Genomic DNA, 25,183 nt, shown 5'->3' on the forward strand with positions numbered 1-25,183 from the left:
TCCTGGCCAAAGTCCCTTAATCGGCCCCAACCCATCATGGCCCCCCAATCATCCCCATCCACCAAATTGGCTCTATCACTGTCTCTTTACTCCACCAATAGCTGATGTGTGCTGAGCGCTCTGGGACTGGCGCTGTTGTCCTGTGGCAGCCGTCGCATCATCCAAGTAGATGCTGCACACTGGTGGTGTGGAAAGACCCTACTCATGATTGTAAAGCGCTTTGGGTGTATGGCCATACACAATAAATGTGTTATATAAATACACATTACATTACATACATTATATTACATTACTTTCAAAAGTAACTTTCCCTAACTCTGGTAATAAACAATAGCAAATTAATTATGACTACTTCAAAATTTAACTATAACACACGACAGCTAAAAATCCTAAATCTAAAACAAAATATAAAACTTTACTGATCAATCACACCTTGATTTTACTGAAATAATAAAAATGTTACATTTTGCTACCATTCATCAAGCTACACCAGAGAGGTTAAACAAAATAAATCAAAACAACTGTCCAAAGATGTTTCTAAAATTATTTACAAACCTGAATTTCTTGTACTAGCCGCTTCCACGTAAAATGACAAGGTAATGGACAGTTTCAATAAACGCATGCAAACTCCACGCCCAACATTCCACAGCAAACTTCGGGGAATATTTCTATTATTTACAGAGCCGCCAAATCAGCTTCTATTCTCAAAAGCGTCCTCCTGACCAAGACCCGCCTTTCTTGAAGGTGAAAACACATTCTAGCCAATCACACAGAAAGGCGTGACCCCATTATCCAATCATATCCCTCCAATGCTCATCACCGTCATTACGCGATTCGCTTTGCGACGCGTCCCCGCTGACACTTCCCAAGACAACACAACAGTAAACTGCATTAGCAAGGTCGAAAGTAGGGCAATAACGTTAACTTTGCACTTTATGCTCGTCCAAAGGTTTTGTTTTATTGATCACCGGCTCCTGCCTTTTGGAAACATCACGAGTCAATAGTAGAAGACTGCTTTGCACATCCCGTGCTGTGTTTTTAGTGAGGGCAGCGGTAGCATTTAGCTCCTTTAACGTTAGCAGTCATCATGGCTATGGTGGGGCTGAGAGCTTCTTACCACAGAATCCTCGACAGGATGGAGCACATGCTGCCGGCTAAACTGAGACCCTTTTATAACCACCCTGCAGGTAACACAAATATTGTTAGCGTGACAGCTTATTTGTCACTGATACTGATCCTTTTAACCTTCCGAGGAGCCAGCAAACTCTGAATTGTGCAGCCACAGTGAGTGTAATCTGAAGCAGGTGTTTTTCCATCCAGTGCTCAAAATAAAGGGAATTATTATCGTGGTAGATTAACAGAACACTTTCCATTGATGGATAGACTACAGTTGAGATTTTAGTCAGGAATATAGTATATGATGTTTGAAGTGTACGTCTATGGTAATCGAATGCACGTAATTGTGGTAAAGTTAGTTTTATATGAACACATTCAGGACTTTCTCCTTAATAATACTAATAATTTCATTTTTAGAAAAGTGTCATTTATATATAACTATAATATAACTCATAGTATAACTATCAAAATACGACATTGTTCACAGTCAAATAAATAGTGATTTCAGGTCGAATATTCAAAATAATATTGTAAACAATATAGGGAGCATGTCACAAGTTCTTACTAAATGAATGTGCGAAAATACAACCAACTTTACCTCAATGTAAAAGTTCGCCTTCTTGCAACATAAAACTTGTATGTTTTGGACCATAGAATGTTTTATAGCCTAGAATTTTTTGTAGCATAGTCATTTTTTACTGTTCATGATTGTTTTTGCCAAATGCGTTGATATGTGCAAATGTGACTTACATTTCTTTAAAAAAAAGTGTACCTTTGTATATATTTATTTGATTTAACATGCTTTCAGATTTAGGTACACGACTGATGTTAATAGCGTGTTACAACTTATTGATAATTTTAATTGTACATGTAATGATAGAACAAGTTAAAAGCTTAAAAAATACATGTGTGACTAAATTATACTGCATTTATGGAAGTGACCTTTAGCAACAGAATCACTGTGATATTTTCCATTGCTGAATAGCTGAAAATATTTTCTGTTATAATAACCTCATGTAGAGTTGAGTAAGTCATGAGGTAGAATAAGTAGAGATCAAATTGCACATGTTTTAATAAGCGTAGGCCGACTGAGAAGAAACCAAAATAAGGAAAATTCTGAGTAGATATTGCAAATAAATGTCCAGAGCCTCTGTCTGTCCCTGCTGATTTTTTTCATGTTCATTTTCACTTAAGGGAGAGGGTCAAGCACTAGATTTGTTTTTTGTTTGTGTTTATTAAATAATTTTTCTTAAGTATTTCAATAGAAAATAAATTTAAGCCTGAGTTTTGGCATGCCATGATGTACATGTACACAACACAGAGCCATCACATGTATGCGGGTTTGATCCTGCATTCCCCGAGACTCTTCCCATCTTGTAAATAAAGGGCAAGTGATCTATTCCATTTACCATTTTGGAAGGACATTCTGCACATTAATTTACAAACATACGTAAGGAATGAGTGTTTAGCATTTTATTATCACCTAATAAATATCTTCTTTGTCTGTGGTTACATTTTGACATCTGATGCATGTCACATTTACAAACATTCTCTGTGAAAATCTGACCTGTGAACCATGAGTTGAACTCTATTGATTTGCTTTTTTTAGGTCCAAAGACTGTCTTCTTCTGGGCACCAATGTTCAAATGGGTAAGATTAACAACATGTCTGAGTGTTCTCCTTGAATATGAACATTCACCGGCAACTTTATTAGGTACATTTGTTTTGACCAAGTTGGATACTTTTTTTCTTCTTCAGAATTGCCATAATTCTCTAATTCATTTCTGATTTTTAATCCATATTGTTGACATGACAGCACCAGACAGAATTGTTTTGCTGCACAAGATGCACATAACAGATTGCACCACATACCAAACGTGCTATTTGATTGAGGTTTGATGACTTTTGAGGCCGTTTGAGTTCAGTGAGCTTATTGTGAAGAAGTAGAAACCAGTTTGAGATATGAGATGTCCCATTGGAAGTAACCATCAGAAAATGGGCACACTGTGGTCATAAAGGGATGGACATGGTCAGCATCAGTCCCTAGGTAGGCTCTGGTGGTGCTAAACAGTGCTCAGATGGTACAAAGTGTTTCAAGAAAAAAAATCCCCCACACTATTACACCACCAATTACTTTAATTACTGATACCAAATTCTGACCCTACCATTCAAATGTCACAACGGACATCAAGAATGGTCAGATCAGGCCTCGTTTTACCAGTCTTCCATTGCCCAGTTTTGGTGAGTTGTAGCATTTGTTCCTTTTCTTATCTGACAGTTGTGCAGACCTTGTTTGTAAAGAGTTGTAATTTGAGTTGCATTTCGCTCAGAACAGTCTGATCATTGTCCTCTGAGCTTTGACATGAATACTGCGTTTTCACCTACAGAACTGCACCTCGCTGGATTTTTTTTAGACCATTTTCAGTAAAGCCTAGAGAAGCTGTGTTGGAGAATCCTAATCGATTAGCAGTTTCTGAAAAACTAACCCAAACCATACCACATACAGAGTCACTTGAATCACATTTGCTTTTCGTTTTAATACTTAGTTTGAACCTCAGAATAAGTCTGCAGATTGTCTTGTACATGTTTACATGCCATAATGCATTTAGGTGTTAGCCAAGTTAAAATGAGTTAAAGAAGCAGGTGAACAAGTGTACCTTATAAAGTGTCCAGAGAGTGTATTATTTGTTTTATTATATATGTATTATCTAATTATGCTTATTTTGATTGTTTTATTGATTTCACACAGGGCCTGGTCTTAGCTGGATTAGCAGACATGGCACGTCCAGCTGAGAAACTCAGTACTTCCCAATCTGCTGTGCTGACAGCTACAGGTTGATCCCTCTATTACACAGTTACCAACTTATTTTTACAACCAGCAAAAACAGCATTTAAAGATTCAAATCTCCATCACTCTCTGTTTTTTATAGGTCTCATCTGGTCCAGGTATTCCCTGGTTATTATACCCAAGAACTGGAACCTGTTTGCTGTGAACTTCTTTGTTGGAAGTGCAGGAGGATCACAGCTGTACAGGATATGGATGTGAGTGCTCACCTTTACGATGCGTGCATGTGTGTGATTTGTGTTTGAAAGCCACTTAAATAGGGAAATAGGCAAAAGGTAAGTGATAGTTAGACTTTAATCTAGTTTACAAACAAACCTTGAGCTGACGCAAGCAGTCTGGCAGTGAAGTGCTGATATTATGTCATTCACTACAGCTACGTTATCCGTAAGTCAATGGCTGTGACAAATCAGCACAGGAAAACCTAGGTCATGGAGAATAAAAGTTTGATGCTAAAGTCTCTAAATGCTACCTGACATTTTCATCTAAAATGAGCGTTTTTCTCAGGCTTCTGTGTTTAGGTTCACTTTTTTGGCAAAAAAATATTATATTTTCATATCCTTTAATATGAAATAGCTGAAAACTAACATAGGAGCCTGAGAAAATGCTCACTGTAGAAGAACATTTCAGAAGACATTTAGAGGTTTTTTTGCATCTGAACTCTTTAAATAGCTTCCTTTTTATATCACCTTGAACTCCAGTCAATCGACATTCCTACTTTCACCTGTGATCATGAGCTTTGGGTCATGACCGAAAGGACAAAATCTTGGATACATGCAGCCGAAATGAGTTTCCATTGCAGGGTGGCAGGGTGCACCCTTATAAATAGGGTGAGGAGCTCTGACACCCGGGAGGAGCTCGGAGTAGAACTGCTGCTCCTTCACATCGAGAGAAGTCAGCTGAGGTGGCTCGGGAATCTGTTTCAGATGCCTCCTGGACACCTATCTATGGAGGTGTTCCAGGTATGTCCCACCGGTAGGAGGCCTCGGGGAAGACCCAGGACACGCTGGAAGGACTGTCTCTCGAACTGGCCTGGAAACGCCTCGGGAAGCTGGAGGAAGTGTCTGGGGATAGGGAAGTCTGGGGTTCACTTCTAAGACTGCTGCGCCTGTGACCCTTCCCAGAAAAACATATGAAAATGAATGAATCCTCAAAATTCAGCAAAGATTCCTCCAATGTTTTTTTCTATCAGTTTTTTTGTCCCCAGAATCACACAAATGAATATTTTAATCTTTTATAATCTTTTTATACCTTGGCTCAACTGTTTCATACAATTATGTTCAGAATGTCTCAGATCAAAGGGGTTGTATAATTTTGATTAGAAATATAAATCATAAAACTGCTTATTAAAGGAATGCATTGCCTGAATAAATGTACGACGATACCTAAAACAGCCTGAAAATATATTTTTAAAGGGTTTTATCATATCCCTACCACCCCTTGCCTCATGGAGGTGTATTTAATATTGATATTTCTTCCTTTTCTATAAATAAAACATGTTTTCTTAAGGCTGTTATTTGCTGCTAACTCACAAATTGCTTTCACACAAATTGCTATATGCACTTTCACAAGATTTTCGATTGTAGCAATAAAGCAGACTGGGTCTTCCTTCATATTTTGCAATTTTAGGTGTGCAACTAAGATACAGGATTAAATATGAGCTCTTTTATCCCCACAGGCATAACCGAGAACAGAAGGCAAAGGAGAAAGAAGCACAGGCTTGATAGCAGTGCAGTTTAAAATGCATCCAGAGGACCGAAAGGGACTCTCCTCTACTGCTAACCCAGAAAATTCCCTTCCATCATCAGTCATCCAGTAGAGCCTCCACAAACAGTTTCTTTAGTAATAAACACAGATCATGGGATTTGTTTTAGAGTTCAGGTCAACCTCCTGTGCCACTAGAATCTAAAGCAACCATCTTCACGGTTGTTAATAACGCACAACATGTTACATATTCATCTTAGTACGATTGTACATTCTTTTAAATCCTCATGTTTGAAATGCATCGTGATCAAGGTGCTTTCCTTCCAACATACTTGAGTGTCCATCCTAATTACTGATTAAGGAGTGCATTTGTTCACTCGACCTCTGTCATGCTGTTAACAGAATGTCTCCAAATAAATTTTATAAAAGTCTCTTCCATTATATGTATTTCTTAGGAAATATTTATTAAACGGCTGTAATACATTTTTATTTTTGATTTTAGTTGTTAGTTTAACTTCATAATCCTTAAAGTGCTTTCGTTAAAACCCATACGTTATGAAATACACAAATGAACGGTACTGTAACATTGGATTCATTTTGGATCAAAATGAAGTAACATTAAAGTCAGATTTACTAAATCAGTGTTGCGTTTGAAATGTAGTTTAGTGTCCATTTTGCTGTTAACATTTTGATTTGCATTGCAAATTATTTACATATTTTTCAGTACATTCTGAACATTTGACTTTCATACTAGTACAATTTCTGATAAGTACACTAGCTGACAAAAGTATTGTCGCGTATCCAAGCTTTAGGAACAACAAATAAATTGACTTCTAGTTGATCATTTGGCATCAGAGGTGTGTTATGAAAGGCAAAGGCCTCTAGATTACACTTTTTTTCTTAAAATAAAATATGACCATGCCTTGATTTAAGGACTATTTAATTAGGACAATAAGGTCTTACTTTGCTTAGACAAAAGTCTTTGTCAGTAACAGAAATAATGTACAGTATAGAATATAAAGTCTTGCTGCAGTGGAAAAAGAATGAATATTGTGTCTGACTCCCATGAGCTTGAACAACTGCATCCATACATCTCTGCAATGGCTCAAATAACAAATAATGTAGCCACAGCCATATCACCCTGCAGCCCAAGACCGGTTACTCACTGAAGCTAAGCAGGGCTGAGCCTGGTTAGTACCTGGATGGGAGACCACTAGGGAACACTAGGTTGCTGTTGGAAGTGGTGTTAGTGAGGCCAGCAGGGGGCGCTCAACCTGTGGTCTATGTGAGTCCTAATGCCCCAGTAAAAGTAAAGGGGACACTACACTGTCAGTGGGCGCCGTCTTTCGGATGAGACGATAAACTGAGGTCCTGACTCTCTGTGGTCATTAAAAATCCCATGGCACTTCTCGTGAAAGAGCAGGGGTGTAACCCCGGTGTCCTGGCCAAAGTCCCTCTATCGGCCCATACGATCATGGCCTCCCAATCATCCCCTTCCACCGAATTGGCTCTATCACTGTCTCTCCACTCCACCAATAGCTGGTGTGTGGTGAGCGCTCTGGCGCCGTTGTCCTGTGGCTGCCGTCGCATCATCAAAGTGGATGCTGCACACTGGTGGTGGTGTGAAGAGACCCCCCCCTCATGATTGCGCTTTGGGTGTATGGCCATACACAATAAATGCATTATATAAATACACATTACATTACATTAATAAAGTCATCTGGAATGGAAAAGAAAGCGTTCTTGCAAGACTCCCTTAGTTCATCAAGATTCTTTGGATTCATCTTTAATGTCTCCTCCATCTTACCCCAGACATGCTCATTAATGTTCATGTCTGGTGACTGGGCTGGCCAATCCTGGATCACCTTGACCTTTTTTGCTTTCAGGAGCTTTGACGTAGAGGCTAAAGTATGAGAATGAGTGCCATCCTGCTGAAGAATTTGCCCTCTCCTGTGGTTTGTAAGATGATAGGCAGCACAAATGTCTTGATAGCTCAGGCTTCTGATGTTGCCATTTACTCTGCTGATCTCTCGCACACCACCATACTGAATTTAACCCCAAACCATGATTTTTACTTCACCAAACTTGACTAATATCCATGAGAATCTTGGGTCCCTGCTGGTCTTCTGCAGTATTTGTGATAATTATCCCAGTTCAACAGATGATTCATCAGAAAATTCTTTCTTCTTGTCCAAATGGTCAACTAAGTCAAATTATTATTTGTTGCTCTTACAACTGGGATAGACAACAAGACTTTAGTCAGGTATTGTACATTCTGCTCATAACAGGCAAATTGTGTGGATGAATAGGCCTAGTGTAGCTATCATATACTGCTACAATGGAATACACATAACTTGACCTTCCATTTCCAGTGGTACAGAAGCTGGAGCTTTTATCATTTGCCATTTTTACACATTTATTTATGACTCGTTTACAGTTAAAATTGTATGAATGAACTATTTCCTAGGTTATAACTCATGGCAGTCCCTGAAGGAAACATGCAATGAATTAACACTTGAGACCATAATATATTGTTTTTATTATTATTATTATTATTATTTTTTTTTTATTGCTGCTCAAGAATCGTTGCATTTTTATTCTTTATCGTAGATGATGGTTTGTTTGTGACTGCTGGCCTCGTGTGGTGCTTCAAGAAATTGCATTGTATAATGTAAACGAGAAGTGAGTTATTTTGGTAGTAGCATCTATTAGCACTGAATTCACATGATAACACAATGCTTTTATTACAGGCTGTTACAAATTTAACACTGATTTGAATGACGCGCTATATTTTGCGTTAGTTTGAATAGCCATGGTCACCAAAAGAAGCACCGCCCGTTAAGAATAGTAATACCATTTTTAGACAAATCCAATCACATTTATTGCCACATCATCAGCAGCATGTGTGGAGGGATGAGTAAAAAGCTTGGTGGTGGCTCCAGGAAAAATGCTGCAAAATCCAATATATCCAATATATCCTATATTTCAAAAATCGATCACTTTACTTAAAACATAGAATTTACATGTGCATCTGAAGTGGTTACGAATTATTAGAAATTAAAAATCAAAGTTAATTTGTCTTTCAGTGTGTACACTTTCATTTTATTAAGTAGAAAATAGAAAATAAATATTGTAAATTAATGTAATGTGATTCTATGATTTACATGTTTCTGATTGGCTACTTCTACTCCATACCTAATGAGGGGGAGGGGCTTGCTGCTCAAACAGACTCTGACGTGAAGCAGCAGCAGCTCCGTGTTTCCTGTGTTTTTATTAACATTATTGTCCCTCATCAGGTATGAAATATTGAAATCGTTATCAAAATGTGTTGAATATACGTTAGAGATATAAAAGCAACAAGTGTCATCTATTAAATTAACCGGATAGTGTATATTAATATATATAAGAGTTCGTATTAACTGTATATATATATACGCTCTGCACTGTAATTCCAACGGTAACATGATGATATGATGATTTAAATGCCAACTGTAGAAACGGTCAAGTGAATGTATATTATATGTATCAACATAACAACTAACAAAGGGAATATTGTTACAAAAGTAATTATAAAGTCACAAAGTGCTATTATTTCCCATAGTTGGTTACAATGTATATATAAAGAGAGATATATGTGTAGGTCATTTATAAGCCTTTATGTGTGTGTCTGTGTTATAGAATTATTAAACTGTGAATAGTTTATTTAGGAAGAATCATATAATTACTTTATAGTAATTTATAGCAGTAATGTGCAGGGAATATGTGATTATTTTGTGATATGTGTATATAATATCTGTGAAGATGTTTACATATGTTGTTCTACAATGTGAAAGTATACTTTTAAGTGCATTCATAAAAAAAACAATACACAGACTCTGACGTGAAGCAGCAGCAGCTCCGTGTTTCCTGTGTTTTTATTAACATTATATTGTCCCTCATCAGGCGGTGAGGGCGCTACACATCATTTCAGGATAATTTTTTTTGTCTTGTCTTGGAATACAGTAGCTAACCCAGCTGAATCCAGGCTTGAAATGGCTAAAACTAACCTGGAAAATGACCAAAAGCCCTTTAAAACCAGACTAGTCGACTAGCTTAACCCAACCAACCTACTCAGGTTTCATTCAAGTCATTATAGGGAAATAAGTTTCCCTATAAATTGCCTTCATAAACAAATATGTTTACTTCATCTACATCTGAAATACATTTTTATAAGTAAATCTATTTTTTTATAAATCATCAAATTATTCATATGACAAAAAACATCACATTTTTAAACAAAATACCACATTTATCTATATTTTAAGCAATTGCAGTTATTTTCATGTTAATCACTGCAGAATGAGAAAGATGATTTTTATTATTATTTTTATTTTAAGAAAAGTGAGCAGATACACAGTACATTATAAAGAAAATTAAAAAACATTTTGAAAAAAGAAAACAAAAACAAACAGAAGGGGTATATACATCACACATTAAAGAAAAATATTATATTATTTACAAATTCAATTGTTTTTAAAGCCTCTTTTGTAAAAGAGTTAGAAATAGTTTCAAAGAAATACTGCATTACCGTAAGCAATATATATAAAAGGTTTTTGGTTTGTAAATTTACATTTGTGCATATAAAATTCTGCTAAAAGTTTATGTAAATTATGTAAATTATGTAAATATATTTTCTTTTTATGTAAAGCTTCTGTTCTGATATTAACAAAGCATTTCCCATAGTAAGGAAAAGTCTTTATCAACATTCTCAATTACAAAAATGAAAAAATCTTTACAAAGCAAATTAAAATAACTGCATTGCCTAATAAATGAACTAGGGGCTCTGGGTGTTGCTTACAAACGGAACAATAAGTATCAATATCTTTTTTTGTATTTTACTAAGAGAGTATTCACTGGATATGATGAATGATTCTAAATGAAACTTTTTATATCTTACTTGTAATGAAGTAGCTATTTGTGATGAGCCATATTTTTTCAAAACAATATCATGAACAAATGAGTTCCAATAAAAAGTAACATTTAGAACTGATACAGTTCTGTTAAGAAATAGAGCGTATTGATTTGTTTGAAGAGGTTGGCGAGAAGTTTCCTACTATTGTAGTAGAAGGGTCTAAAGAAGGAAAAACAGGAGGATATGGGATGCCTTGGAATAACCTCATAACTCCAGATGGTATAGCATCAAGTATAATAGCAAATTCTTTAGGGGGGATGGGAATATTGAACCAATTAAAATATTTATAATTTAAGAAATGGCCATTTGTATTAAATAACTGACTAACAAGCAGAATATTTGCTTCAAACACGAGAAACAGATCCAAAATCTGTGCAGGACATAACAGTGACGTCGAGGCAGCACAATATAAAGGATCATATGTTATATATTTTTTGGTAATTAAATTAATATTATTTTGTAATTTTACAGAACTACACGTGGTGTCTTTGGCTTATACTTGTAGACAAAGCATTTTATGTTTTCAAATGTAAAATTTCAAAGAATGTTACATTTGTGGCTGTTTAACTTAATGTGACTCGTTTTAATGCAGAGTAGCGTTCTTAGACGTAAATTCACCGTATTTTAGTAAACAATCCAACCTAAAACGCGATGAAAATGCGTGATGTTATTTCCCGCGGAAGCGTAATATGTGACATCACGATAATCTGCTTTCCGCTGCTTTCTTCTGTTTACACATGGGGCGGAAATGAGGATGCGTGCTTGAGTGTTAGCAAAGCGTCTGGACGTATATAGGCTGCTCGTTGTTCTTTAATCTTATCTACTGATGTCCGCTTAAGGCACTGGATTATTTAGTTAATATCTGGTGGACTGTTGTTCTTGATGTTGGCGTCATGAGGGATAAAACAACGCTGTCAGCAGCAGCGGCGCTGCAGTACTGCAACATCGTTGCAGATGGTGAGTATATTCAGTCACCATATTTGGCTATAGCCCCCAACATTTAGACAAATGCTTACATGAGAAACAGTTGCAAGCTTACAGCGTTGTATACCTCCTTTTAATATCTGCGGAATCTTAACAGCATCCTTGATTCGGTCTTGCAACAAAATAAAGTTGACTTGGCACTTGGTGTTTTTAACATGCAAGAGCTATATGGGAGGCTGAGAGCTAAGTTGTTTGGCAAATTTGAATTGTTTAGCGACAGTTAGATTTGCTGGTTTATTCCACCTTGATGTATTGTTCTGAAGCAAGACAGACCAAAGAACAACAACACGAAGAGAAACAATGTTCAGTCAGTTCTAAAATCTGAAATTAATACTAAATTATACATACATAAAGCACATCTATCTATCTATCTATCTATGAAGTGTTTTTGTTGCCTTTTCCTTTTTTTGCATTATCCTTCTCCTAATCGCCTTTCTACAACTTTATCCCAAAGGTCTTTTGAAAGCATGTTGTAATGTGGGTAAAGGTATAGATTTTCACAGGTTATGATGATTGTATTATCTTGTTTGATTTTAAATAAAGTATAATAATAACAACAGATATACTTTGAGATGTCATTTAAATTGTGAAAACCTATTTTCTATCTGACTATTTTACAGTGTAATTTATTCCTGTGGTTTAAGTCTATTAGTTTTTAGTGTCATGTTATCTCAATAATCACATGCCTGTAGCCCGGGGGGTAGGGTGGTTCGAAAAGCCCACATCCTTACTGACAAAGTCTAGAATTTGGCCCCTATGTGAGCTCACATGTTCCATTTTTGAAAGTATGGCATTATAAATTGTGAAAATAAGCATTAGAAGAAGGCTTTAACACAAATAATTTTTTAATTGTTCAAATAGACAGATTCTGGACAGTTTGTTATATGTCTATAGGTTAGGGCTGTGCGATTTGGGAAAATATCTAAGTGCGATTTTCTTGACTGATATTGCGATTTTGATTTGATTTGCGATTTAATTTTGTAGTCAAGCTTTACCTCAGTAATCTGTATTGTAGCTTCTTATTGCTAAAATGCTCTGCATGTTAGTTTAAGGATATTAACTTCAACATTTATTTAAATTTACATTTAAATATTCAGAAATTTAAAACAAGTTTTTCTCTAGAGCAAACCGTAAGCACAAATAAAACGACCTTATCTTTCTGTAAACAAGTTCAACTCAATTTAGCGATGTAATGTAGCTTATCATGAAAACAAAACAATTATAATTCTAAAAATACAGAACACTCAGCAAACTAAAATTACTGATAGGAGGCAGATTGAAAAGTTCTTATTAAGCATAACAAAAATGTGCTCACTCAATTGGCTAGTTAACCAATTAACAAATTAAATGCACGTTAGTAAATAAACACTATTATTTGTAAACATAACATTGTATGTTTAGCACTTTGACAAAAATGTAGGATATATTTTTGTTGCATCAGAAAGTGTGATTATGATAACCATCTGACAAGAAAATCAATCAAAAATTTCTGTCACTAAAATACAGTGTTTGAACCTCATAATTTAATAGAAAATGAGGCGAGTAACTGCAAAAGGACCCTTTTGATAGTCTGGCTACGGGCCGTAATCACCAATAAATATTGATTACAACATAGTAGCAAAACATAGAATGATTTCTGAAGGATCATGGGATGTTGAAGGCTGGAGTAATGATGCTAAAAATGTAGGGTAATCATTTAGGTAAAGTTGGTTTTATACTCGCACATTTGTTTGTTTTTTAGCAGTGATAACTTGTGACATGCTACTATGAATATTGGGGGTGAAATATCATGCAAGTATAAATTCAAAACAACATTAGCACTATTTAATAGACTGTGAACAATGTTGTACTTTGATAGTCATTGGATGTTAATATGATTTTCCTATTTATAATTTGCAAAGATTACCTTTCTGAAATTCTATAAATAATAAGAAAGTCTGAATGTCTGAATATAAAAACAATTTTAAATCAGGAATTTTTCACCTATTACAGTTTTTGGATTTTTGATCAAATAAATGCAGCCTTGATGAGCAGAGGAGACTGCAAAGGAAGTTTTACATAATCAAAACAAACTCTCCTTTTCTATTAAGTTCAACATTCATATGTTTATATAAAACTCTATGTCTAACACTTGGTCAAATCATAAATGTGTGGTTGCTGAAGTAGCAAAAGAGGAAATGCATATAGATGGTTATCGTGTACGTGTAATCTCGTGACAAGAGTTGCAAAAATATCAAGAAATGCAGAATTCATTTCCTTAAATAACACAAAATTACACAATCATATTAGCTGAAGAATATAGTCAAAGTCCCAGAGCACTTTTGTCTCAAATATCCAGTTTTGTTACAGTTTATATCCATAAATTGTTACATTTAGTGCAGCAAGGTCATAAAGTATTTTTAAAACTGTTTAATTGCGTACAGTAATTTGACAGTCAAAAGGCAATGGAAAGGGTGTAGTGCTGACTTTATAGTGTGCAAATATTTGATCATCTCACCCTTTTCATTTTGAGATGTGCTAAAACCATGTATCATTTGGTGGGATGGTGAAAAAAAAGAAGTGTACACTTACCGGCCACTTTATTAGGTACACCTTAATAGTACCAGGTTGGACCCCGTTTTGCCTTCAGAACTGCCCTAATTTTTTGTGGCATAGATTCAACAAGGTATTGGTAATATTCCTCAGAGATTTTGCTCCATATTGACATGACAGCATCATGCAGTTGCTGCAGGTTTGTCAGCTGCACATCCATTATGCGAATCTCCGGTTCCAACACATCCCAAAGGTGCTCTTTTGGATTGAGATCTGGTGACTGTGGAGGCCATTAAAGTAAAGTAAACTCATTGTCATGTTCAAGAAACCAGTCTGAGATGATTCACGCTTTGACATGGCGTGTTATCCTGCTGGAAGTAGCCATTAAAAGATGGGTACACTGTGGTCATAAAGGGATGGACATGGTCAGCAACAATACTCAGGTAGGCTGTGGCGTTGGGCCCATTAGTACCAACTGAGCATTGTGTCAAAGTGTCCCAAGAAAATATCCCCCACACCATTACACCACCACACCATGCTTTCATGTTGTTGACACCAAAATTCTGACCCTACCATTCGAATGCTGCAGCAGAAATCGAGACTGATCAGATCAGGCAACATTATTTTATTGTCCAATTTTGGTGAACCGGTGCGAATTGTAGCCTCAGTTCCATGTTCTTTGCTGACAGGAGTGTCACTCTGTGTAGTCTTCTTCTGCCCTAAGATTCAACATGTTGTGCTTTTAGAGATGCTTTTCTGCATACCTTGGTTATAATGAGAACAATGCCTTGTTCAAAGTCACTTAAATTACCTTTCTTCCTCATTCTGATGCTCAGTTTGAACTGCAGTAGATCGTCTTGACATGTTTACATGCTTTAAATGCATTGAGTTGTTGCCATGTGATTGACTGATTAGAAATTTGCATTAATGAGCAGTTGAACAGGTGTACCTAATAAAGTTGCTAGTGAGTGTGCGTTATGAATAATTGTGATTGACATATTTACAGGTAAAGCTCACTGTCTGAAATGGGTGAATGTTCATGTAAAGTGCTGCACTGTACTGTATGTTGTACACTCAAATGTTTTACTAGTACTTTGTGTTTGCTTTTGGGAAAAGTTCATCTTGACACATCTGTCATAAGAGCAATTTAATTTTTACTGGAGTTAATCTTTAACATGTGCCACTGGAGTGTAGCTTTAGCTTGCCATGCCTAATTTGCATTTTAATTAGAGAATTTATTAACTATTGAATTTTGAATAGAGAGAGAGCAGCTTGATGGAATGATGATTACCTCTTTTTAAGTGTTTCTGTGGACCTGCACCCATTGTAAGTTGAATACTGCTGCTTACATGTTTTTTTGGTCTGTCTTTTTCTTTTTCTTTTTGCTTAGCATGCAATAATGGCCAGCCATGAGCAACTGTAGTGGTGGACAGAAGGATGACCGAGAGAGGAAATGATGGAGAAATACTTTCCCAAATACGTCCCTTTCTTCAGTCTGCTGGCGCTGTCAGGACTGCTGTATCTGCTGTGGAGCATCACCTCGCTGGAGGTGAGCAGAAGTCTCAGCTTGACTTTTAGATGGTGGTTTGTGGCTATACAGTACAACAACAGGATGTACAGTGTCAATTCAGTATGCAGCAGATATTCATTTAGGATGATGTGATTTAGCACGCCATTGAAGTAGAATTAGATTTATTTATTAGGTTCTGGTTTTGTTTGTACAGAAACATATGAGGTTGGACAGGAATTTACTTTTTAAAGCATTTTTATGTTTTTTTAAATACATAAATTCATATTTACTTTATACTTTAATAAACAGCACATTTCTCTTAGACTCAGTAAAAAAAATAATAATAAAAAACGCATAACATGAGATTTTAAAGACTCTTCGAGGTCGTTTGACATTTAAAATACCAATGGACACTGGCATAACTCCTTATGTTGATTACTTTTACACAAGGAATTCCTGCTTCATCGCTTTTCAATGGAAGTACTTCATACATTGGAAATAAAACATGATTCAAATTGCATTACTTGTGCATTTTCAAAACCCAACATTGCATGAGTTGACTGAAGTGATGTATACTCTCTTACACCAATGGCAACATAAACAAGACATGCTATGTTTTTGATTAAACCGAATGACTGCAATACCGAGCCTGCCTATTATTATAATTTAGAAAACTTCCCAAAACTTCTTGATAAAATAGTAACATGTGGTTTTTACTTGCTCCAATCAGTCAGAGTCTCCTTAAAAATATATAGTCTTTGTTGGAACTTTAAGCAGACGTAGTCAATTTGGGCTTTCCAAGTCAGTGTACACTCAAAAAAAATACTTTTGGTGTTACTACTTATTTAGTCGACACAACACAATTCTTAAGTTTTTTCAACAACTTAATTGGTTTATGTTCCAACTATTTAAATGAGTAAAAATGATTGGGTTAACTTAATCGATTTGTGTTGAGACAACATGAAGGAATTTTGTGGAACCCAGCATTTTTTACAGTGTACGGTCAATGACCAGCCCAAGATACTTAAACGTAGGGCTACACAATATACCGTGTCAACATCAATATCACAAGTGCACATGTGCAATAGTCACATCCCAGGAATTGTAATTTTGAGTTTATATAATGGGATTATCATTTGCATGTGCTTGTAAGGCCTGTGACTGTGTAAATGTTCAGGCTTGAGTGTTTAAAGCATTGAGGCACATGTACTGTTTGTAACTTTAGCAAAGATGTATTTTTTATAAAATGAGACTATACATTTTACATTTGATTATTCAATTTCTGTACCTGAATACGGTGTTGTAAAATATTTCACCTCTATCTTCCCAATAATAATATGGAATAATCCCCATAATCTTCCAGAAAAATGTCAATCAGTCTGAACTAATGAATTCTATCCTAATAGAGCTATTCCTGCTATCTGGTGCAGAACAAAATATTGCAATGCCAAATTTTTCCAATATCGAGCAGCCCTACTTAAAGGTATCCACTTGTTCAGTCACATTATGGTGGATTATGTTTGTCCTTAATTTCATCATATTGAAATAATATGCTTTCAATTGTTGTTTTTGGAAATCATTGTTGTTTCATCATTTGGTCTGAAAATCCTAAACCTAAAGAGGGTTAAATTAAATTATTTAGCTAACCTTTTAAAAAGCTATTGTAGGTTTTCAAAATTCGATACAGCATTTCAGCTTCTTACTGGACTTTAAAATAGCCAAGACAACTGGCATGACATTGAAACACCATTTAACAAACCTCTCAGTATTCAAATTTCCCGTTTCTGTCTACTGTAGAGCTGGAACTGTCAGACAGTATCAACCTTCTATCAGCTTCAAAACAGCATCCAGTCAGTCTTGAAAACCTCTGAGCTTCTTCTGCCCACGGAGTTCAACTACTCGTTCTGTGCCCACCTTGGCCAGGAGCCCACTTTAGAGGAGGCCAGAGAGGAGAGTTACCTTCTCAAATCCATTGCCTGGCCAGAGCCGTCAACTCTGGGACTGCCTCTGCGTCAAAGTAGCGACCCAGCACAAAGCTATTACACCATCCAAGACACTGGAGACCTGCGGGTCGGAGGGCAGCTGGCGGTCAAAGTGCAGATTCACAACTTTTTGGGCCAACCCAAAAAACACGGAGGAGACTTTCTAGTAGCACGACTTCACACACCAGAGTTGGTGGCAGGAGTCGCGGGGCAGGTCCGTGACCACAACAATGGAAACTACACAATATTTTTCCCGCTGCTTTGGGCAGGTGTTGCCCAGGTGGAGCTGACAATGATTCACTCCAGCGAAGCCGTGATGGTCCTTAAGCGACTGAGAGAGGAGCAGTCGGACAGAGTGTTTTTCAAGAGCCTCTTCCGCTCGGGTTACATCTCTGAATCCACTCTGTGTAATCTGTGTTTGCCGCTCAAACCGCAGCCGCTTTGCAACTACACAGACCCCCAGACTGGAGAACCCTGGTACTGTTATAAGCCTAAGATGTTGGACTGTGATACACGGATAAACCACTCCAAAGGGGGGTATAAGAAAAACCTTCTCACTGTTTATGAGTCACAGTTCTTCCAAAGGTGAGTGCTTTTCATCATTGGCTGCATGTAGAGTAGTTTCACAATACCAATATCTACTTTTTCCAGTGACGATAGGGAAATAAGTATTTAACACTTCACCATTTTTCTCAGAAAACATATTTCTAAAGATGTCGATGAATACATTTTTTTTACCAGATGTTGGTAACGACCAAAGAATTCTATATATGTAAAGAAAACTAATTTAAATAGTTAACAAATGAAGTTATGTGTGTTAAAATGTAAAATTAAAAGTATTGAACACATGAAGAAAGGGAGGTGTAAAAAGGCAGTGAAAGCCCAGACAGCAGCTGAAATCTCTCAGTAGTTATTCAGCAAGCCTCTGCCCTTCGTCATTGTAAATGAATATTAGCTGCTTCAGTTCAACATCTACATTAGCAGAATGATGAAGATAAAACCAGGGTGAACATTTCAGCAAGACAATGACCCAAAACACAGCCAAGGAAACTCTCAAATGCTTTCAAAGAAAGAAAGTCAAGCTGTAGAATGGCCCAGCCAATCACCTGACTTAAATCCAATAGAAAATTTTTTAAAAGATCAGATTTAATAGATAAACCCCCACAGAACCAAGGTTTTTACACTGTAAAGTTCATGTGTCCATATGAGAGGTGTCTTTTTAATCTGCCATCACCAAAAAAGCTTTTTATAAAAAGTATTAAATACTTTCAGCAGTTAAGTGCTTTCTCCTTGTGTCATTCCATTGTTATTAAACATAACTCATTTTTCAGGTTGTTTTTGTGTGTGTATGGTTTGGGTTTTTATCAAAATCTGGTTCAATTCCATGTCAACGGCTCCTTTAGAAATATTATTCCCCCACTGTACATTGCACAGAATGTATTTCTGTATACAGCTTTCTGTCTTATTGTCAGTTTCTTTGGATTTATTTGGTATGAGTTTGAGTAAAATATGAATATTTGTTTTGTTCTATAAAGCTTTCAGAATATTTCTTCTGTATTTTAAACGAAAAATATTGTCATTTAGAGCATATTTTACTAGAAAAAGACATGATCAGAATAGCAATTTGTTTCATTTGATGTGATTTTGAAATCAGATTTATTCTACCAAAATAAGAAACTCTTTTAAAGTTAGCTAAAATTAAATTAACCATAACTGAAAACACTACATTTTCTTTACTTTTTTGTAACTTGTAAATTAGCATTTTTTCAAAGTCTGTGTGAAATCAGAATTTACAATGTTTGTTACGCGAGCGCACTTTGTTATTCTATAGGTGAATGGTTGAGCCGTAAAAGTTAATCTACTGAAAAAAATGTTTGTTTTGGTAATCCTCAATCAAAGTCTGACCATTTGTATCCACCTTTAGCGTGGCGCTCCTTATTTTGATGTCAGTTTGATAGCTTCAGACACAATTTTCTTAAACACGCCCCTCTAACCATTAGTTTGCTATTTATATGCATGAAGAAAGCACCACCCCCCTACTCAATATTCCATTTCAGCTGGAAGTACATCGACATACTGAGAAAAAAATGTTTTAGCAATTTCTGCTCTATGCAGACTTTAAATATAAAATAACTGTCGTCAGCAAACAAAAATTACATTTTACTCAAACACATAACTATATTGTAAATTTTCAAGTGGAAATTCTATGACTGAAGTTTGTATGTACCTTTTTCTACTTTATTCTCAAACATTAATTTTGTGTTTGTTCCAGTGGAGTAAATATCAAAGTTCCAATACATTCTGCAGGGGTGGACAATGTGACTGTTCTGCCTGCTTCTAAAGGTATTGTGGCACATGGAAAATCATAAATGCTCACTAGTAAAATATGATTAAACTCAGCAGTCTCTCATGCTCATCAGTGCAAAGTTGCTATATAAAAGACATAAGCTGCGTCCCAAATCGCATACTTACTGTATGCACTATTCTACGCCATTTTGTAGTATAAATAGTATAAGTAGTGTGTTCACACTGAAAACTCTTAAAATAAGTGCACTTTAATTACCCGGATGATGCACTCATTCAGCCGCTAAAATGAAGTGTGTAATGATGGACACTTCACGCACTCAACGACCGCAGGTTTGCTTACGTAGCGGAAGGGGCGGAGCTATCGGACGCACATGTTGGATAACTTTATTTATTTTGGATGGAGAAAGCAAAACTCTCCTACGAGAGTGATTATAGCGCCTCCCGATGGTGAATGCGGCAACTGGGGTAACTTTTTTTGTAACTGTTTTATGTTTAATCCACTTAAATTTGTAAAAACAATTAATTTAACTTAATCGATTTGTGTTAGGACAACATAAGGGAATTATGTGCAAGTCAGCATTTTTTTTTACAATGTAATGTCAGGCAGAGATTATTCAAATATCCTAATTTGGTGCTCAAAAACATTTATATTTTAACACATTTTAATAAGGAATCACTTATAGTTTTACATTTTTTACCCAGGATTCTTCTGATGCCTTAAATAAAAAATAATATTACAATTTTGCCGATCCTAAATCTCTGAACAGTGTGTTCATGTAAAAGAGTATTAGCTGGTTTGATCTCTTAAATGCTAACTTCACCCAAAAATTACCTGATGTATTTACTCCCACTCAACTGTATTCCAAACCTTTAGGACTTTCTTTAAAAGGATTTGGAAAAACGCTGAAAAACTGTAATCACCGACTTCCATAGTAGGACAAGAAATACTATAAAACATCTTTTGTGTTTAACAGAAGAAAATCATAAAGGTTCAAAACAAGTAAAGGGGGAGTAAATTATGACAGAATCTCTTTAGTTCAGCATTTAAGAATTGTGAAATACTCTTCAGCCAGGTTTGGTAGTCAAAGTCAACATTTTTTCATTTTAATTTTTGTTTCCTTAAACATTAATATCTGTTTCTTTCCAGTACGAACCAAAAAGATGCGTCTTGAATTCACTCCGTCCGGTTACTACTACCAGGGATCATGGAGGCCGTTGAGTGGTGTGGTCCCGCGTCAGTTCAATACCTCTTCACTCATAAACCAGTGTCTTAGAGGCAAAATGCTCTACATGTATGGAGACTCCACTGTGAGGCAATGGTACGAGTATCTTATCACAAACGTCCCAGGTCAGTAGATTTTTTTTGGAATCAAGCTTTTTTGATTGGCTGTCTAATGCCTTGCTTACACCTGGAATTAAGATGTAATTTGTTCGTTTTAATCACAAGTGGACGAGGGATACACATGACTGCATTCCAGTCCAATTTTTTTATTCCCTTGATTCGCCAACTTCCATCCATCTCATTCACTAGGATGTACATGATTGATTACGTTACACAAGTGTTGGGACAAAGCCAAAGGGAAATCAATGAATGAATACTAGTAACATTAAATAGATTCCATAAATTCAACAATTTGAATGTGGCCAATTTTTTTTAAAAGCTTAATGAAGTCAGTGTTTTCCCCTAAATAATCATGCTAATAATGTATTTTAACATGTTCTTCAATCTGTGCATGGTTGTTTTTCCCTTGATTCTACATCTCATTCCCTCTTTAATCTCACAATTCTAGAGTTCAAAGAATTCAACTTTCACAGCGCAAAGAATGTGGGGCCTTACATGGGAGTGAACATGAACTACAACGCACTGTTGAAGTACCGCTGCCACGGACCGCCTATCCGCTTCACCTCAGTCTCCTCAGCTGAGATGCGCTACATCTCAAACGAGCTGGACGGCTTGAGCGGGGGTTCAGACACAGTGGTTGTGATTAGCATCTGGTCACATTTCAGCACTTACCCAGTGGCCGTGTACATACGACGCTTGCGCCACATCCGCAAGGCCGTAATCCGACTGCTAAACCGAGAACCCACCACTCTCGTGTTCATACGCACCGGCAACCTCCAGAAGTTGGACGCAGAGTCTAGCTTGTTCAACAGCGACTGGTTTTCCCAACAGCTTGACACAGTGCTGAGAGCCATGTTTAAAGGTCTAAACGTTCAGCTGGTGGACGCCTGGGAGATGACGCTCGCCCACCACCACCCGCATCAACTGCACCCTCAACTCGACATTGTATCCAACATGGTAAACTTCATCCTTTCCCACATCTGCCCAGTGAGAAAAAAGAAAAAACGCGGTTAGCTTATGCATGCGCTGTTTGTGGGCATTCTTGAGGAACTAGTGAGTTTGCTCTTACCTCTGGCTTTGGGATCAGCTCTTTCGCTATGTATTCAGCCATTGTTTGCTTTGTGTTTAAACTTACAAATGACCGTGATGATTTTGCTTGCAATATTAAAATGCAAAAGCATCAGAAGTTAATGTAGCCTTTGGCAATTTGCACCGATACCGATATCGTTATTGGGCTCGATGCTGAGCTCACGTACTCCGATACCAAAGACAGATACCTACTTTTGATTGTTACACAACATTGAACGTTGTTATATAGTGGTATGCTACAATGTTTGTTTGGGGGAATAAGATTTGGAGCTTTTTGACAACTTTGTGACCGGTCGATGAGGATTTTTATTGAATTTTATTATGTCCTTGGTTTGCTAAATGTTTGTGAAATGTTTTGTGCCACTTTGTGACAAACAGAAAAAGCAGTTTGAGTTATTGTTGTTTAAAATTACAGAGAAGCTGTGCTAAAGTTAATCAGTCTCACTGTGTCATACTTCGGAAAATGGCATATTACCAAAAAGTACAGGTATCGGTATCAGTATCGGAGAGTACCAAAAAAAGATCAGTATTTTTAAATGGTATCGGTGCATCCCTATTTTAAGGAATGCTTGAATTTAATTTATTTATTTAGTTTAAATGTTTAAAACATTTTCCTTGAAGAGATTAAAGAGGGTTTGGATGATTCTAATTGGCACAATGTTTACTGTAACTGACTGTAGATCGTTATAGTATAACCTTTTTTTAACCAGGTAGGTCAATTGAGAACCAGTTCTCATTTAAAATGATGACCTGACCATAAGGCAACATAAAAAGCACATACAAAGCAGCAGGGACACAATACAATGACAGATTGACAGATGGAGATGATGACGTATAAATCCAAGGACACACTAAAAAGAAGTGATCTTGTACTGTTAACTGGATTGAATTTTTAAAGGAGAATAGTGGAATAAAAGTATTGAGCTTTATGGTCTGCTGAAGATGATACTGAAAATAAGAAAGTGACCAAATGAGGTGCGAACTTTGGATATGCAAAGGTTAATAAAACTATTAGAGTGCAGTTTTCTGAATGTTTAGTTCTGATTAAAGGATTTCATTTGAAATTTGGCATTTCCATCACTCATTTCTAATGTGAAACTGTAGGCTGATGGAAACCCAGCTAATGGCAAGTGCCACTTTAAGAGTCAACATATACAGGCAGAACAGAAATAATACCCTTGTTGCCTGATGATACCTCTGCAAACCGTCCTGAGCATGTTCACAGCAGTGTGGATCATGAGCTTCCTGTTTATCATCACATAAGTGCTATTTTGTATGCAATTATCTGACAAGAAGCTCGTGCTTCAGACTGTTGTGATCAGGACATTTCCCAAGGCTGCAGATTGACGAAAAATGTTCAGTTTTTTGCTCAGACCGATCTTTTCACTTTATAAGACCTCAATATATCATCAGTATTCATTTTGTCACCTCGATTTATTATTTTTTTATTTATCTCAAACTTTCTGTAGTGGTTAAGGACAAGTAGTGGTTAAGGCAAGGGTTCTCAATCCACTGCACGTTTTGTTTGTCTTTCTTACTTAACACACCTGTTTCAGATCAACATCATGTTAACAGAGAGAGCCATATACTGATCCTTGAGTGTCAAATAAGAGACACAGAGAAAATGTGCAGGGCAGGGCTCGAAGACCGGAATTGAGAACCACTAGGTTAAGGACAAATTGACCTGACGGTAATAAAATAAACAGCACATTTTCCTTTGCGTTTGATCAATCTCTTCAACTTAGCATAGTACAAAAATCTTTCATTAATGTGTTCTTTGCAAACCCACTGGTGACACATTCCTCTCGAAATAGTCTTTGCAATGAATGAGGTCCTATTTGTATTTTTATTTTTAAACAATTCTGCATATTTATGTTGGCAACAGACATAAACTAACCAATTGGACTGTTCTGCAATCAGGGATTTGAATAGTCAGTAAAAAAAAAAGAAAAAGTTTACTGCAAATTTAATAGATTTATTTATCTGCATTTTGTTCCAAACAGATTTTGTGTGCCTATACGTTTGTTTTCTGTCTCATTCTGTTTAGGTTTTTTCAATGCTGAAGAAACAAATATACTGATACTTTTTTAAAAAGAATATTAGAATGACTATGAAAGAAGGTTATAAAGGTTTGGAGAGATGTGAGGATGAGTTTTACTCACTGCAGACTAGAATACGTAAACCATATAAAAGAATGAACTGCAGAAAGCATAGTGTATGTGCATTATGAACTATGAGTACAGGCACAATTGTTGGTGTGTCTTTATTAACAGGGACTACATCAGCTGGTCATTATGTGTCCTTGCAACTTACATTGATGCCAGTTATGATATTTGTCAAACCATTATGCTTTTGACAAGTCCAAATATAATATGCATTTTCCTTTATCCATTTTATATGCTGTATTGTATGTTATGTATACAAATGCAATGTAAAAGGAATGTGTTTCTTTACAGTCAGTTCATGTGCCATATTTAACACCCATTACAATTGTTTGTGCCATATGCAGCTGTTAAATTGGGTCTCTGAGGTTAATGAAAAGGACGAATCAAAATAAATGTATCCTTATGCATCCAAAGTAATTACTGTATATCTAGGCATCCTTTAAATGATATGCAATTTTCAGGAACAATTGAGTCCTGTTTTTATTTTGTGTCCTGTCCCTGGATTACTCTGCCTGCGTAATCCATTCTGGATTGCTATGTTTCATTTCTTCAAAAACATCTGTTCCTATTGAACGCTTGTGGTCCCGTTTGAGCACTTTGACAACTAAAATTAATAAATTGCTATCAAAAAAGTCAATGTGTGGACAAAGAGTCCAGCT

The 25,183-nt window shown here is 36.3% G+C and overlaps 2 protein-coding genes across 6 annotated transcripts; both read left to right on the forward strand.

Moving 5' to 3' along the window:
* Nucleotides 1-854: 854 nt before the first annotated feature.
* mpc2b (mitochondrial pyruvate carrier 2b) lies at nt 855-6,145 on the forward strand. 2 transcript variants are annotated; one of them, NM_212592.1, is given in 5 exon segments: nt 855-1,187; nt 2,726-2,766; nt 3,866-3,950; nt 4,047-4,158; nt 5,637-6,145. In NM_212592.1, coding segments are annotated over 5 exon segments (384 nt in total). In that variant the 5' UTR covers nt 855-1,087; the 3' UTR covers nt 5,683-6,145.
* A 2,708-nt stretch (nt 6,146-8,853) lies between these two features.
* On the forward strand, nt 8,854-25,161 carry nxpe3 (neurexophilin and PC-esterase domain family, member 3). Of its 4 annotated transcripts, none has more exons than XM_087266782.1 (6): nt 8,854-8,958; nt 15,520-15,678; nt 17,437-18,206; nt 19,894-19,964; nt 21,076-21,276; nt 21,719-24,988. In XM_087266782.1, exons 2-6 carry the CDS (start codon nt 15,583-15,585, stop codon nt 22,282-22,284), a joined length of 1,704 nt encoding a protein of 567 aa, XP_087122908.1. In that variant the 5' UTR covers nt 8,854-8,958; nt 15,520-15,582; the 3' UTR covers nt 22,285-24,988. The 4 variants fall into 4 exon arrangements, 2 of the variants coding, with proteins under 2 accessions (XP_087122908.1, NP_001070849.2); XR_015498919.1 differs by having other exon boundaries at nt 8,863-8,958; nt 21,076-21,427; nt 21,479-24,988; NM_001077381.2 differs by lacking the exon at nt 8,854-8,958 and adding an exon at nt 11,314-11,570 and having other exon boundaries at nt 21,719-25,161.
* The last annotated feature ends 22 nt before the right edge of the window (nt 25,162-25,183 follow it).

This window comes from Danio rerio, chromosome 9, assembly GCF_052040795.2.
Source record: "Danio rerio strain M-AB ecotype USA chromosome 9, GRCz13ab, whole genome shotgun sequence".
Taxonomy (NCBI): Eukaryota; Metazoa; Chordata; class Actinopteri; order Cypriniformes; family Danionidae; genus Danio; species Danio rerio.